General features: G+C 31.8%; 1 protein-coding gene across 2 annotated transcripts; it reads left to right on the top strand.

Moving 5' to 3' along the window:
* Positions 1-435: 435 nt before the first annotated feature.
* On the top strand, positions 436-1585 carry LOC120210190 (serine acetyltransferase 4-like). 2 transcript variants are annotated; one of them, XM_039208972.1, is made up of 4 exons: positions 436-750; positions 851-924; positions 1340-1399; positions 1508-1585. In XM_039208972.1, the coding sequence occupies exons 1-4, from the start codon at positions 491-493 to the stop codon at positions 1543-1545; spliced, it is 432 nt and encodes a 143-aa protein (XP_039064903.1). In that variant the 5' UTR covers positions 436-490; the 3' UTR covers positions 1546-1585. The 2 variants fall into 2 exon arrangements, with proteins under 2 accessions (XP_039064903.1, XP_039064905.1); XM_039208974.1 differs by having other exon boundaries at positions 1340-1403; positions 1508-1535.
* The last annotated feature ends 15143 nt before the right edge of the window (positions 1586-16728 follow it).

The following is a 16728-nucleotide window of genomic DNA, read 5'->3' as shown; positions in this document are numbered from 1 at the left end:
TGTAAACCACTTCGTTGTAATTCTTTTATGATTATCTCATGAAAAGCTGATTTTGTTTTCATTATTCTTTATTAAACTCCACTGCACTTTTTAAAATCCAATAAAATAGAAAACAGAACTAGTGCAACTCATCAGAATTTTATTGAAAAAAAACCGGTTGATTGTAAAGCTTGGGATTGATGGCTATGTAGGCAAATATCACTGGGTTAGGGATTGATTTTGGCTAAATTTTTGTTGAAGTCGATATCTTAAATTCCATTTTTGTCTTCTGCCATTCATGAACTTCCTATCTCCTTTGTCTATCATGAGTTCTCGATGATCCGTTTCCTTCACCAGTAACATCATGTTTCAGACCTGTTTCCTCAGTTGATAGCATGTTCACAAATGTAGGTCCTTTTTGTTTCTGTGTGAAGAAAGAGCTTGTTGATTGATTCCCTTGATGTAAGATTATTCTCTATGTTCCACGAATCTCTCGGAGTCTCAATTTTTAATGTGTTTTATCACCTTGTTGGAAAAGAACTGCCAACATCTATGGTACGGTAGGCCCTGCTGTTCAATTACATTATACGATGCTTTCTTTCAGGGTGTGACACTGGGTGGGACTGGGAAGGAAACTGATGATCGCCATCCAAAAGTTGGTGACCTTGCACTACTTGGTGCATGTGTAACTGTACTTGGGAATATAAAAATAGGTGAAGGTGCAATGGTTGCTGCCGGTTCAATTGTATTAAAACATGTTCCTCCACATAGGTACCTTTGTAACTTCCCCAAATATTCATGATTTCACTTTGTTTGAAATTTAATTACTAAATACTAAATGTTTGATATGCCTTTTTGGGGTGTTTTGAAGTATGGTAGCAGGTACACCGGCTCAAGTAATTGGATCCATAGATGAGCAAGATCCATCTTTGACAATGAATCATGGTAGGTCTTGTGCGTGAATGTTTAACACTATAAAAGAACATTTGACCCTGTGAAATAATTTGGACTCGTCTAGTATTGAACTAGCAGTAGTTGTCTGAACTTGAACTCTAAGTTCAGATATGTTTTTATTCTGCCAACAGATTCGGCTATAACTTATCTCATCTTGGTTAGGTTATATGTTCCGGAAGCTGCATAACATGTTGGGTTAGTTCCATTAGAATATACAAAATGATTTAAAATTACCTTCATTTTCAATTGATAACCATCTTCATGACAAAATGGCTTAACTGTTTTTTGCCGTGTGTTGTCGTAATTGAACTCATGGCCTGGAATATTGTTATAACTTCGATGGTGTAAATGAACGCCATCTTTGCTTTAGTTTGTTTGGTTACTGGTTGCTATGATGAACTTGCAGATGCTACCAAAGAATTTTTTAAACATGCACTGTTGGTTCGAGAGATGGAAGATCGAAATAGTAAGTATTCTCTATATTTTAGAGAAAAAATGAACAAGGTGTTTCTGCAATTATAATTTCAAACATTTCTGGATAGTTGGATTCTGAAAACTCTACCTTATTTTTCAGAGCCATTGGATGATGAAAACGACGACGGTGGGCGTTGATGTCCACTGCCGCTTGCAATTTGTTCAATTCGGAGACTGGTTGTAGTTTGTATGCATTAACATAATATAGGCAGATGGGTCAGTTGATATTTCTTTTCCCCATGAAATGATATCACTGTCACTAATCAGACAGCACAAAATTTATATTCTAACATAACACTAATTGTGTTGGGTTGGGATATCATGCAGTGCACTAAACAAGAGTTTCTTAACTAGCTGCCACTCCACACATTCATTTCAAAGCTCGAGTTTCTTAATTTTTTTTGAGGTCCACATGGGACGTAACATGTAAGCAATGTGCTTCAGCATTAGGAAATAGACAAGCGTTGCTACGTATGTATCTACAACGTTTAAGATATATATGTATATATTCATGAATTCGTAATAATAATACGATGAAGAGGAAAAGAAAACATCAAAATTCAAGCGACCTTTCATTGCATTGATTAACGTTGTACAACCGAGAATCTATTACAAAAGCCTTAGCTAAACTTATCCTGCTTGTAATATTCAACAGTGTACCAAGATTTTATTTGTAATAGATCATCATACTACCTAAGAACCGCCTGAGGCACTAACCAATTGAGCATGCCGAACCAGGATTGAAGGAGGTCGAAAAATCAGCAACTCTTGTTTCTGCAATGCAAATGGTACGTTCATCAGTGACCTTGTTGGTTTTTCGATCTTCAGTCCTCCTTGCTTCAGAGGATGTTCAAATCCCGAAACTCCTTGCTTCAAAGGATGTTCAAATCCCGAAACAAGGGGCTGTGTTTTACAAAGAGTTGTTCTGAGGTCCGATCCGAAACAAGGGGTTGCGTTTTACAAAGAGTTATTCTCAGCGTGGACCTTGTAGACATGCATGACGGGGTAATCGCTTTTGCGTTCCCCGTAAGATCTTTCCTGACGGTCACAATGCGAACACGTGATGCCCTACGTTCTTCTGCACATTAGTTCAATGACTTGGCGTTTCAAATACTTGGTTACATTATCTCATAGACGCACATATGCTAATACTTGGCGTTTCAGCTTTGCTCTAAACCATCAAATGAGGGGACCCTGGCGTAGTTCTCTGATTTACCGGATCAAATCACTTTCGCTTGCAATATTTATGCCACGATGAGTGTTTTAAATTGAAGATATTTACTTGTTACTTTTCTTATGTTATCAATTATTACTTTTGATTTGGTTTTGTTTTACTTATTTGTTTGCAAGAATTTATTTTCCAGAATCAATACTAAAAAGGACGTATTATGCATATTTTTATTATTCGATAGTAATTGGAGACATGAGTACGACGTGGGACATGACATTGTCTGAAGTGACAGTTTTTAGAAGGTCTAGTCAGCACTTTCTGAAGGATGAATGATAGAATTATTTAGGAGTTGTTTTAGGAATTAAGTTTAAGTAGCATATTTTGGGATTTATCTTTTTATTATGTTTATGATATTTTTATTTTGAATTTTCATGTTATCTTTAGGTAATTCTAGAGCTATATATACCCCTTGAGGTATTGCTTGACAATGTACTTTCTTTTCATTTTTCTTTTATTTCATAAAAGTTTTTTCGGGTTTGTTTATATTTTTTTTCAACTTTTATTTTAAGTTTTACTTTGTTTCCCAAAATGCTAAGTATGATTTTCATCATGCTTAGCTAAAATTTTAATTAGTTGATGGCTTAGCAATGACTCAATTCATTTGGTGAGAATTGAAAAGCACTTAATATCTTCAGATATCATTCTTAATTTTCTGCAAACTTATATTCACATTCAACCTTTTCCTTTAAAAATCTCAACAATTTCATTTTCAAAAAAAGCTCAATGGTTTGAATGTTGTTTTGATTTATAGTTGGGAGGAAGAGTCGGATGGTAGCAAATTTGACTTCTTATGAACACACTTAGTGGTGGTCCGCTAAGAGAAATTAAGATTGGATACGATTCTCATTGAGACAACATAACCCGAGTCAGACTTTTCTAGAGCATAAAGTTGTATTGGTGCTAACGACGATAATCATGGTTAGTCCAAGTAATAACTGAATTTTGAAGATAGACTTGAGAATATTGATTTACCGAAAAGAAAAATAAGTTACAAGGGTTGAGCCTTGTAAATTGTAACTGCATGAGTCTCGAAGTAAAATCGCTTTTGATGATCAAAATGAATTGAGGCAAAGCGAAACTTGATATTATTTTTCATCATTATTGTTTTCAACCACTACTTTCATTCTTTGTAAATTTCTTTACTTAGTTCATTTTATCTAGTGTTTATATTACGAAATCACTTTTCTTTTCACTTACAGCTTTCTTAGATCAGGATCAACACAATATTACATTTAAATTTTCTAAGTCCCTACGGATTAACCCTTTCTTCTCTATACTATGTTTTAATTTATCTCATTTGAGAAAAAAGAATTTATTTGACAATTATGACGGTTGTCAAATTGGCAAAATTTTTGGGGACTTGCTGATGTAGTTTTGTTTTTATTTATGAGCAGGAAGAATTCGGGATAACTAGTAGATTGTGAACCATAGATCGAAGCATTAGCTCGTAGAATACACAAACTCTTCGGCAAAAGAGACAACAACAATAAGAATAATACTTAGACCCAGTTAGACCCAGTACCTAACGCAACTTCCAACACTTATGTACACTTCACATACGAAGAACTAGTTTTAATGGTTGATCAAACAATATGAAAATTAAATACAACACTTGTCGTACAATAATCGTTATGCATCGTCTTTTCTCATGGAGAAACTCCATTCGAGCTTAAGACATGTCTTATCCACCTTCTGCCAACCTTTCATGGGTTGCCAAGTGAAAACCCCCCACAAACATCTCACTGAATTTCACATGGTTTGTTCAAGCATGAAACCATAGGGAGTATCCAAAGATCATATTAAACTTCATATTTTCCCTTTTTCCTTAGCCAAATCGGCTAATGATTGGTTATTTTACTTATCGCCTAATTCTGTTACAACATAGGCTGATATAACTCGAATTTTTCTTGACAGGTTCTTCCATGTGGTGAAGGCGAGTGAATTAAGAAGAAGCATCTTAGGAATCCAACAAAAGGATGGAGAGTTGTTATACAATTATTGGGAATGATTCAAGAAACTTTGTGCTAGTTATCCACAGCACGGTTTAACTGAACATACTTTTCTCCAATACTTCTATGAAGACTTGTTTTCTTTGGAGATGACGATAGTCGACGTAGCTAGTGGAGGGGCTCTTGTGAACATGACTCCAAATACGGTCATAAATTTAATTTCTACAATGGTCACCAACTCTCAACAGTTTCACCCTTTTAGTGAACCCATTCGACGGGTTCACAAGATAAATACACTTTCATTAGATAATATAATTGATAAGTTAATTGATGTGGTTCATTCTCTTGTTATAGGTAAAATTGGTACAACTAGACTATGCGGAATATGCACAATGTCGGACCATCCAACATACTATTGTCTAATGTTAGAAGAAGATATTGTCACACAACTAAATGCAGTAGGTAATTTTTTAAAACCTCCACAAAGACATTATAATCCTCACGCCAACACCTATAATATGGGATAGAGGGATCATCTGAACTTCAGCTATGGACAAAACCTGAGACTAAACCAAGCATATCAACCAATGCCACCTCTACCTCAGCCATATCAACTGCCGAAATTGTCATTGGAGTCTATCGTTGAACTTTTGGCGTTATCCTAGGAGAAATTTCGAATCAAGACTAAAGCTCACTTTCAAGAGCTTGACAAACACATAAGTCAACTAGCATAAGCTATGAGTTTATTGGAATCGCATGGGAATTTATCGTCTTAAATCAAGCCAAACCCACTGGAAAACGTTAGTGCCATCACCTTTCAAAGTGGCACTATTGTCGCATCAAAAGTCCTAGAGAAAGTTACTGCAATATCCTAGAAGAAGAAAGAAGCTGAATTGCAAGGTCCTCCCACGCCATCTCCCTATGTATTTAAATATCAAATTTGGATCTGCAAAAACTAGAAATTGGGTTCGGGGGTCAGTTACGCATGGGGAAGGATTAGCGTCCCCACAACGCCCATAAATTGATACTTAGTTAATTACCTTGTATTTAAAGAATTAAAAATTTTGAGTTCAAGGTTTTATTTAATTTAAAATCCACTATGTATACAAGTTTTAAAAAGGTTATCAGTTTATCAATACCCATAACGACCACCCTCGGGCATTTTATACGAAAGCTTCGTTATCGAACCCAATAAACAGACATTGCCTTGATAATTAAGAAAATATATAATACAGAGTTTTGAAAAAAGATGTCATTTTACTTTGGGAATTACCAGTGGTCACCCCTTGAGCATAACGCGGACGATACACTGTTAATTCCTCGGTAAATGAACATTGCCTTATTATTTTGAAATCCAAATGCAATCACACAATTGCTTATAAACCTAATTATACCAGTGAATTAATTAAGGCATTCTCTAACGTAGAGTATCAAATTAAGAAATTTAAATAACCTATAGGACTAAACCTAAAAATGGAAGCCCTAATATTAATCCTAATCGGTTTTAACCAATTCTTGAGTCGAACAATCAACTTGGACCCTCAGGTATTTTCATGTGAAGGCCAAATCAAATTATTCCCTAAATTAAGGGACTAAAGTGAAATTTAGCCTAAATACATGCTCTAATTGTTAATACTAATTAATTATGTCAATTCTGAAATCGAATAATCAAAATGAATCCTCATACATTTTAATACGAGAACCAAATTGAATTATTTCCTAAATTAAAAAATGCAGAGACTAAATTGTGAGTAGTATAAATGAAGCTTATGGGTAACATACAAATTACATACAAATTATATATCATGTAACCAAATTTATACAAATGAAAGTATTAATTAAAGGAAACATCATAACATGCACACACTTGATTTTTAATTAATAATTTTAAAATCACCAATATACTACCAATATAGAGATATATACACCAATATAACAAACAGTAGGCATACGATATGGAGTAAAACACATATATAAATATTATCAGACATATACACATGATTCTCGTGTGTGAGTGTATATATATATATAGAGGATGATTTTTCACGCGTAACTTATAAAATAAAGACATATAATATATAATGGGCATTACCACATGTTTAATATATAACATAAAGGCATATGTACTCGTACATGAAATTAATATAAGACATAATACGCAGCGTGGGTCAATCAGAAAGTCTATAACCCTAATCAAAGGAATCTGACAATAAATATAGGGCACAATAAGCAACACGAGCCGGACAGCAAGCCTAAGCCTATCACCAGAGTTAAAGGAATCTGACACTAAATACAGGAATTTAAAAAGAAAGTGGCAAAATCACGAATCTCAAAGAGCAAATTTAAGCTTAAATCAAACACACATAGAAGGGTTTAAATAAAAGAGAAAACAAGATGTAAAGATCCGCTAAATAAGAAAATGGATTTAACATGCGAATCTTCCACAAACAACTAACAGTGGAGGTGAAAATGTAAGAAATCAGAATAGAAAGACTGAATAGAAAATCAAATAATTTTTTTTGTAAAGAAAAATGTAGGACTAGAATGAAAGTTGAAAAAACGTGAAGGATCAAAGTGATGGTTTACCTTTGGTTACTTAAAAACACAGTGGCTCTTAATGGGCACTTTATTGAGACTATAAAACTTAAAGAAAACAAAGTTCATTTCTTTTGCCTAAAGAAAATTGGATCAAAACCTTTGTTTTAAAATACTCTGAAAATCTCTCGATGTTCTTCGTATGTTCTTCCTTTTCTGGGTAAAAACTTAGTTTCTGGTCAAACCTCATCGCGCCAGCTACCATGGAAGTGACACTGGCCACTGTTGTCGGCGAAAAGATAAGTATAAAAATGATTTTTCGATCCTCATTTCTCCCTCATTTCAGATCTACCTTTGGATTTCCTCGAAGACCCTCAGAGACGGTAGGATCTGAAGAGATCCATCAAAATGTCTCTCAAGTCCTATGGTTCCTCATCCGATTAAGGTAAACTCTCTTCCCTCTTATTTCTATTATGATTCTAATCTCTACATACACGAAATGAGAAACTCTAAGAAAAGGTAAAAAATGGAGGTCCAAAATGCCTAAAAGAATTTGCTTGTTTCTCTGATTACTTTCGAATCGAGGGAGAAATTATTTTCTCTTTATATTTTTTAGAAGAAAAATGGCGAAGATCATAAAAGTGTTTGGTTGTAAGATTATTTGTATGAATAAAATATTATCGAGAATAAAATTATTGAGAATGTTGTATTTTATTTTAGTTCGTTCAACAGGAATATAATATTACCGTGTTTGGTTAAAATAATAAAAACTTATTAGAATGTATATTTTACTAAATTATCCTTATTATATATTTATTTTTTTAACTAGTTAAATTCTATTATAATTAATATATATATTTTTAAAAAGTTTAAATTCATAAAATTTATATATATATATATATTATAAAATTAAAAAGATAAATAAGTTTAACGAAATAGTAAAATTTTATTTTAATCTTTGAATTTAATATAAAGTTTTAATTATGGACTTTTGTTGTTAAATTTAAAATAGTTTAAGGTTAAATTTGTAATTTAATCTTCGTAGAATTTTTATTATTCAACGACAGAAGAATAATATTTTTGGGAAAAAATTTAAGGGTATTTTAGTCCAAAACGACGTTAATCCAACAATACCTAAGGGAATGAGGTAATTACATTCTCCGTAATATACTTCAAAAAATTCACTGTTGAGAATAAAAGATTATCGGTGAATAGGATTAATGGCCAACCAAACAGGAAAATGATATTTCATTTCCCTTGTAATCCCACATACCCCAAACTAAACACGCCCTAATTACATTTGATTTTCGAGAGAATGGAAAGAGACCTTTTTTTAAGAAATGAAAAAGCTCCCCCATTTTACAATTGTCTTTACAAATTATATGGAGAATTTTCATAGTAGTTGCGTGCAAGACAACATGAGTAGTTGGTTTCGAGGCATGTCAAGCGTTTGCCAACAGTTGGGATAGAGATGGCAGCAACAGTCGGGGCATTCAATGTCCCAGTTATTAAGTGATATTTGTTTTATAACTTTTGTTTTCCTCTTTTTTGTACTTTTTATAATAATAAAATAATAATTTATAATAAATATTTTTTGGGGATAAAATTTGTGATTGCAATTGCCCCTCTTTACTCATTTATATGAAACAAGAATAGGGAAAAATATAAAGCTCATATTTTTATCCAGCCAAAATATAAATAAATTTCGCACTCCAAGCTCTTCTTATGAATTCTCCACTAGGAATGTTGTCACATCTCTTTTTGTGATGGAATCGAGCACATGTTGAACAAGTTTTTATCATTATGAATTTTTTCTGTTTCATTAGATAAGTTCTTCTCATTATAAAATTTCCACTGGAAATGTCGATCCACCTCATTTTGTGATGGAATCGAGTAAAAAGGCGATGTTGATCAAACTCTTTATGTAATAGAATCGAGCGAAAAGATGATGTTGATCAAACTTCTTATGTGATGGAATCGAGCGAAATGATGATAATGACCCAACTCCTTATGTAATTGAATCGAGAAAAAGGGTGATGTTGATCCAACTCCTTATATGATGGATGAGCCGAGGTTGAACAAGTTCTTCTCATTATGAACTTCTCCTTCATCAGACGAGTTCATCTCATTATGAACCTTTCCATTAGAAATGATGATCTATCTCCTTTTGTGATGAACGAGCTAAGGTTGAACAAAATTCTTCTGATTCAGAACTTCTACTCCCTCATCGTATTAATTTTTCTCATTATAAAACCTTCCATTATAAATGCTTGGTTTATAATTGAAGATTGTTATACCTGCAAAAGAATATCATATGTCATTGATAGGTATTTAAGGTACTCGAAGGTCCTTAATTCTCTATTGAGATATGTTTCTTTCAATAGTGAAGATGTGGATTATCCTAGTTGAAATATTTTTTTAACAAGAAATTATGAATTGAAATATTCTTACACTTTTTGAATTCTTGTCAAACGTTAAAAAATGACAAAGTCGAAAAACAATCTCAAGTGAGTCGAAATTATGTTTTTAAGTAAAACAATCTCTAGAGAGACGAAATTTGTTTCAAGTAAAACAATCTCAAATGAAATAATATTTTTTTAGTGAAATGATATTAAAGTTTTTGTTTCAAGGGAAAACTGTCTCAAGTGTGACGAAATTTTGTTTCAAGAGAAACAATCTCAAGCGATATAAAATTTTTGTTTCGAGTAAATCAATATCAAAGTTTATGTTTCAAGAGAAAACTGTTTCAAGTTAGACAAAATTTTGTTTCAAGAGAAACAATCTCAAGGTTTTGATAAATGGTTTGTTATTTTTCTTGAAGATGTCAAAGTTGAAGATGACATTGCTCCTTCTTGTCGAGGGCGCCTAATTATCTTTTATTCTCTTTTTTCCTGAAAGTTCTGGAAAAATTTATGCATTTAAATGCATTTTTCTTGAATATTTTCTTGGGTGTCATACTGAAAAATTGAACTTTTTGAATTTGTCATCAGTTCTTAAAAAAGACTAGATTTCAAGAGAAACTCTAAAAGCATCCTTAGTCTGATTCTTTTTTTAATATGTTCGTCTTTATTATTTTTCATATAGAAGTGTACCCTTGTGACTCTTGGCTTATAACAATATGTTCTTCTTGCCCTAACAAACTCTTACCCCCCTAAGGTTACTTCTTTCTTGCCTCGAATTCAATTCTGAACTTCTAAATCTGAGAAACCTTTGTCGATTTCCAAGAAACACTTCTAGAGTAATCATTTTGTTTGAAAATATTTTTCTTTCTTTCCATTTTTTTCAAAATGTGAAAAAGTTCGATGAAGAAACAAAATATCTCCTCTTACTTTAGGTTCACAATTGGAACAAATTATAAAACATAAGTTCATTGGATATCAAACACATCAATTACTTTTTTTAATTCTTTAAAAATTATAACTCTCTAACAAGTGTCAATACTAATGGCAAATTCGAGGTATAAGTTGATTCTAGACAGGTAAGTTGCTTTTGGTTGGCTTCTTTGTTATAACATTCCTGATTCTTCGTTATCCACTAACTCAAGGAAGTGGTTGTTATGCTCATCTTCTAGAAATATTCCCTGGTTCCAAGGTTACGAGAGCACATTTAATATGTGTGGTGCTTCATCAAGAGATTTGTAAGATCACCTTTTATGCAATAGTTGCACAATTTTCATATTTGAGCCTTCTTACAAGATTTTAACCCTTTTTATTTTTTCTTTCCTTTGGTTTCATATTTGAGCCTCCTTTGGCTAAGACGTCATTCAAAGTTTTTCGCTTTGAACCCCCTTTTCATTTTTTCTATATCATACATTAAAGATTTTAGAAAACTTTTTACAAATAAAAAGATTAACCCTGAGAGGTGGGATAAAATATGAGGATAGTCTCTCCCACTTAAAAATCCATGTATGATTAGAAATGATTTTTAAGGCACGTAATGTAGTCTATGGCTCACAGTTATGAACAAAAGGGATAAATATACCCCAACAAGTGTTTCTGGGTAATCGAACCAATGATCAATTCGTTATGATGCCTTCAATCTTGCCTTGCTTGATTTGCATCTATTTTCATGTCTTCTTTATTTTCTTGGATTGCTCTAAATTGCTCATACATGTGTTTTCACTATATAGTTCACTTCCTTCTTTTTTCAAGATTAATGACCTTTCCATGAATACTGCTTTTGAAACTCTGAATAAGTTGAACATTTTAGTTTGAAGATAATCAAACTTAAAAGAGTCATCTTTAACACACATGTTTCTCGTTCTATTCATTTCATGATTCTTTCTTTCTTTTTCTTTTTCTTTTTTTCTTTTTATTTTTTTCTTTTTTTATGAAACTCAAAATTTCAATGTCATACTAGCAAAAGTACTCTCCTATGATTGAAACATGTCTTCTCATTCGACCTGAATCTACTTTTCATGCGAGCAGACTTTTTCTTCATCTATGCCCCCAAAATATGGAGGGTGATCCTTGGTTAAGATTGAATCTAAAGAAAAATAATTTAGGCTCAATAGGGGATAATAATGGATATATTTTCGTCTTTTGTAAGGAGATAGTGAAAAAAAGGTGTTCATCATTTCATACATGGAAGTCCTTGTAAAGAAGGTATCCCTAGGGGGATAGTTATTCAAGATTACTTTTATTCATATGAATACAATGTAATTAATGCATGATATAATTATTTCAATTATTCTTTGTTTCTTCTTATTCTCCTCATTTCTGGTATGCCCCAATTATTTAGGCTTATCTTCGAAAAATTTATCTAGGATGCCTCACCTCAGTTTTCTTGTAGAAAGAATTACGTACAAATATACATCATGTAATCAATGTCTTTATGTTTTCTTGAGGTTGAAAAATGTTGATTTTGCGTCTAAGAATGATAGGTTGTGACTTTGAAGTCATATTTTTAGAGAAAGGTAGTGTTATGAAAAGATCGGCGTTGCCTGAGAAGAGGTAGTGTCAGACTGAGTTCTTTTAGTGTTGATTATGAATTATTTGGGGTAAAGAAATGAGTGAGTGTATCTTTGGGCTTCAGACGAGATAAAAAAAAGTCTAATATTGTCGTATGTTAAAGGACTATAACTTCGATCCTCAAAAGAGCCTTTTAATCCGTTTGATATTCAAAGAACTACAAGATTAGGACTTGTTTCGTTGCTCATAAACTAAGAGGGTGGCATAAGTTCAATCAACGGGGGTTCTTTTGGCTTGGAATGCACTGAAGTCATTGGGTTCTTCTCAACTAGTGTTGGGAGCAATTCTTCATATGTCATCGAAATCATAATAATAAGAGTTTTTTCTCAACTAGTGTTCGGAGCAATTCTTCTCAACTAGGGTTCTTTTTTCCTTACAACCGAACTTTGTGAATTGAATTCAATCTAGGGGATCATATAACTAAATGTGTGTCAAAGATCTGATATGTGGACAAACACTTCAAATGCTTTCCAGATGTACTTTACCAAACCTACACGAGAAATAACTAAGTTCCTCAATGGTGTGGCGTTTTTACCTACTTAGGTGAGACGAGATGAAGCTCGGATATATAGCTATGATATGCAACAGTTCTAAATATGTTCAAACGAGTGAAAGCATTAGAGAGAAAACCTATTTTTTCATTTTTTTAAAACATAATGAATTGTAAAATAAATAAATTCGAACTCAAAATTTCCAAATTTCAAATATAGGGTAATTGACTCGTGGCTCGACTTTCAAATTTATTTTATAAAAACAAAAGTATCTAGCAGAGTCGCCAAGCTGCTCTCACCATTTTTTGACCATATAGGTAAAAATAGTTTGACTTTTGAAATATGATGGGTTTTTATGAAAAGATGGGAAAAGATGGGAGTCAACACCAATTATTTTTAAGGTGCGATTAGAACACCTAAATTTGGGTAATTTAATAAATATTTTATTTTATCAAAAATAATAAAATTTGGGTCTGCGAAAACCAAAAATTGGGTTTGGGAGTCAGTTACGGATGAGGAAGGATTAGTACCTCCATGGTGCCCAGAAATTGGTACCTAGTCAATTAGCCTCTATTTGAAAAATTGAAAATTTTGAGTTCAAGGTTTTATTTAATTTAAAATACACTATGTATGCAAGTTTTGAAAATGTTATCGGTTTATCAAGATCCATAACGACCACCCTAAAAATGGAGGACAATTTTTAAAATAACCTAAAAATCAAAATGCCTTGTTATTTTAAAATCAAAATGCAATCACACCTCTAACCTAGAGTGTCAAATTACGAAATTTAAAGAACCTAGGGGACAACCTAAAAATGGAGGCTCTAAAATTAATCCTAATCAGTTTTAACCAATTCATGAGTCGAATAATCAACTTCGATCCTCAGGCATTTTAATACGAAGACCAAATTGAATTATTCCTTAAATTAAGGGACTAAAATGAAATTTAGCCTAAGTACAGGCTCTAATTGTTAATACTAATTAATTATGTCAATTATAGAATTGAATCATCAAAATGGACCCTCAGACATTTTAATACAAGATCCAAATTGAATTATTCCTTAAATTAAAAAGTTTAGGGACTTTTGTGAGGAGTCTAAATGAAGTTTATGGGTAACATACAAAGTACATACAAAATATCATGTAACCAAATTTATAAAAAAAATGAGGGTAATAAAAACATTAAGGGTGCGTTTGGTTCACGGAATGTAAGATTACCTCTGGGAATAGGATTACTGGAATGTAACAATACCTAACACATTACTAGAATGTTATATTACTGTGTTTGGTTTGTTTGGCAGGAATATAAGATTATAGTGTTTGGTTGAAGGAATAAAAGATTACTGGAATGTATATTTTACCAAATTATCCTTGTTTTATATTTTTTATCAAGTGAAATTCTAAATATTTAAATCAAAATTATTTATATAAAAATTCATCGATAATATATTACTTTATTATTTAAATATATCATGTATTATTTTAATTTTAATTAATATTAAATTTTACATAATTTATCTAAAAATATATTAAAATTTTACCTCAACATTTAACTAAATAAACATATGAACATTGTAATAGATGAACCATTTTACTCATACCAAAATGTACAAAGATGACTTTATAATTTTTTTAGAGAATATTTTTAATTTATTAATTATAAAATATATTATTATTAGTATTAAAAAATAATCATATTTTTACTTTTTAATTTCTAAAATCACATAATATCTATATTATCTAAATCATATTTTCTAGTACTTTTTGTATCACTTTGAAATATAATTTTTTTAAACTTATTTATTTAATTTAATAAATTAACATAATAAAAACAATTTATGACTTATTTGGAATTATTCGTCATTTGATCGTTAATTTATGGGTAAACAATCTATTTGGTCACCCACATATTATTTATTTACTGTTTTGATAACCTAATTACTATTATATTTCAAAATAATACATAATATTACGTTTTGATTCTGTTTTAGTCATCCACCATTAAAAATTTAATAATGATGTTTACGTGATATTTTAACCATAAATAATAATCTGTCCATTCTTGACCTGAATAAAATTAATAATAATAAAGTAAAAGAAATTGTAATTTTCATTTATATATATACACACAACAAATATAGTTGCTTTTTTTACCCAATAGAGTCAAGTGGAGGCAGTAGCTTCCAATAACATATATTGGGTCAGTGTACATGTTAAGGACAACTCAAGTAGCAACAGTTGTGGTTGTACTTGGTTTGTAAATTTTACAAAACCTAACAAAAATATAACAGTTAATAACAAAAAGAATCAAAACTTAATCAATCAATAACATAATTGGACAAAATGTATGTATTTTTTAAATTTAATGATAAAGATTACAAATATAAAAAGGAAATGATCAAATTTAATAGTTTACCTTTGTTAATACATAAATAATACAATGTTGGAAACACAAGAAAAAAGCTAGAACAACAACTATTACAACCAGAATAAATATATCCCACCAAGCTTTGAACATACTACACCGACAGAGGCCAAGCTTTGCGAGGTGATCTGCCAACCTGTAATTTCTCTCGGAACATTTACTCTGAGAAACAATGGGAGATTAAAACTACATATAAAAACAAGCACCCTGTACCGATAAGTTGAAATCCCATTTTCTCGAAAGATCATGCAAGTAGGCATGTCCATGAAATCCATCCTTGGAATATATATCCTTGAAAATGCAATGTTATTGCCTTGCTCTAAATGAACAAAACAAATTACCAGAACCGACAATGAATTCACCAAGCACAATTTTTCGTCATCCTTTAAGCAAAAATTATGAGTGCAACATAGTTTGACAACATCGTCGTTACTTGTGTCGTTATAGAAGTAGCTCGACACCTTATAGCATGGGCAAATATTACAGTAGTTGGTTAACACACACAAATGAGGTGTCTAAAACTGAGAAAACTTACACCTTACTGAAGAGATATGCTTTCCCATGACAAGCAAAACACATGGTTACAAACTGTGCTTATAAGAGAACCCCAAACAATATTTTTCCCCAACACCATGAAGATAATTAGTAACAATGTGAAAGCACCCCTAAAAATCTTGAAATCGACTACACCAATATGCCTATGAAATATATAACTGCTTAAAACTTTAGCAATAATGCATTTTAACTTTGAAGCGATTTGAATGCATAAGACAATTACCATCTTCTTCACATTAGCATCATTTTACGACTTTTGTTGGTAGTACAAAGTGTCGATTGTCACAGAACCAAATATGCAAAATCTAAAATTCATGATTGAGAATAACATTTACACAGTACATAGTAATTTTAATCTCTAGCGCAAGTCCTCAGGAAAGCAAAACAAAATACATTAAACATCAAGGTTGCCTTAAAATACCAACCAGCAATTTGCTATCATCAAAGCGCCAAGCCCTTGCAAAGGACATCAAATTATCATCTATGCCTAAAAAGAGATGATGCCAACCTAATTGAAACCCACCAAGCATCCACCCAGTTTTTCTATGACAAATTTAACATAGAAGTAACATTGAACTTGCACAACAAAATACAAATTCCATTGCACCATAAACCAGAAAAAAAACATGGAATAACCAAATTCCTAGTTTAATAATAGGATAAATCTTAATTTAATGAACAATTGAACCCAGAAAAAAAAAATGTGTTCTAAATACTGCTCCCAGTAAGTAGTAATAAATGATGTGAACTAATAAAACGATGGAAACTTAGTATCCCCTAAACATAATTAGAAACGCCATTACACAAACACATCACTACCAAACAAATTAGAAACACCCAGATGAAGATTTTAGCCAAGAGTTAAAAGAATCAAATATAATAAAGAAGAAAAACAACCTTGGAGACAATATCATCACAAAGAGCAAGTGGGTTTTGCAGTGCTTGCAACTATAAGCCTTCCCTTCAAGATTCACCACAAATAACCTTCCCATGGATCCACCACCAACCAGATCTTTTCAAACACAAAAGAAAAAAATGATTATCACAAAAAGAAAGAAAGAATTGGTGATTGATGTAAAGGGTAGTCGAAATTGAAGAAAACTAAATGGAATCCATGTGAATGCCAGAAAGGGAAAATTATAAATGAAGGGAAGAAAAAATATTTG

The sequence above is a fragment of the Hibiscus syriacus genome, unplaced genomic scaffold (assembly GCF_006381635.1).
Source record: "Hibiscus syriacus cultivar Baekdansim isolate YM2019G1 unplaced genomic scaffold, ASM638163v2 tig00109919_pilon, whole genome shotgun sequence".
Classification (NCBI taxonomy): Eukaryota; Viridiplantae; Streptophyta; class Magnoliopsida; order Malvales; family Malvaceae; genus Hibiscus; species Hibiscus syriacus.
This window is presented reverse-complemented; position numbering and strand designations above follow the sequence as displayed.

Coding starts and splice junctions, on each gene's coding strand:
- LOC120210190 (XM_039208972.1), top strand. CDS start 491: ATGTGTTTTATCACCTTGTTGGAAAAGAACTGCCAACATCTATGGTAC. Junction 925..1,339: donor ATCTTTGACAATGAATCATG/GTAGGTCTTGTG, acceptor ATGAACTTGCAG/ATGCTACCAAAGAATTTTTT. Junction 1,400..1,507: donor AGAGATGGAAGATCGAAATA/GTAAGTATTCTC, acceptor CTTATTTTTCAG/AGCCATTGGATGATGAAAAC.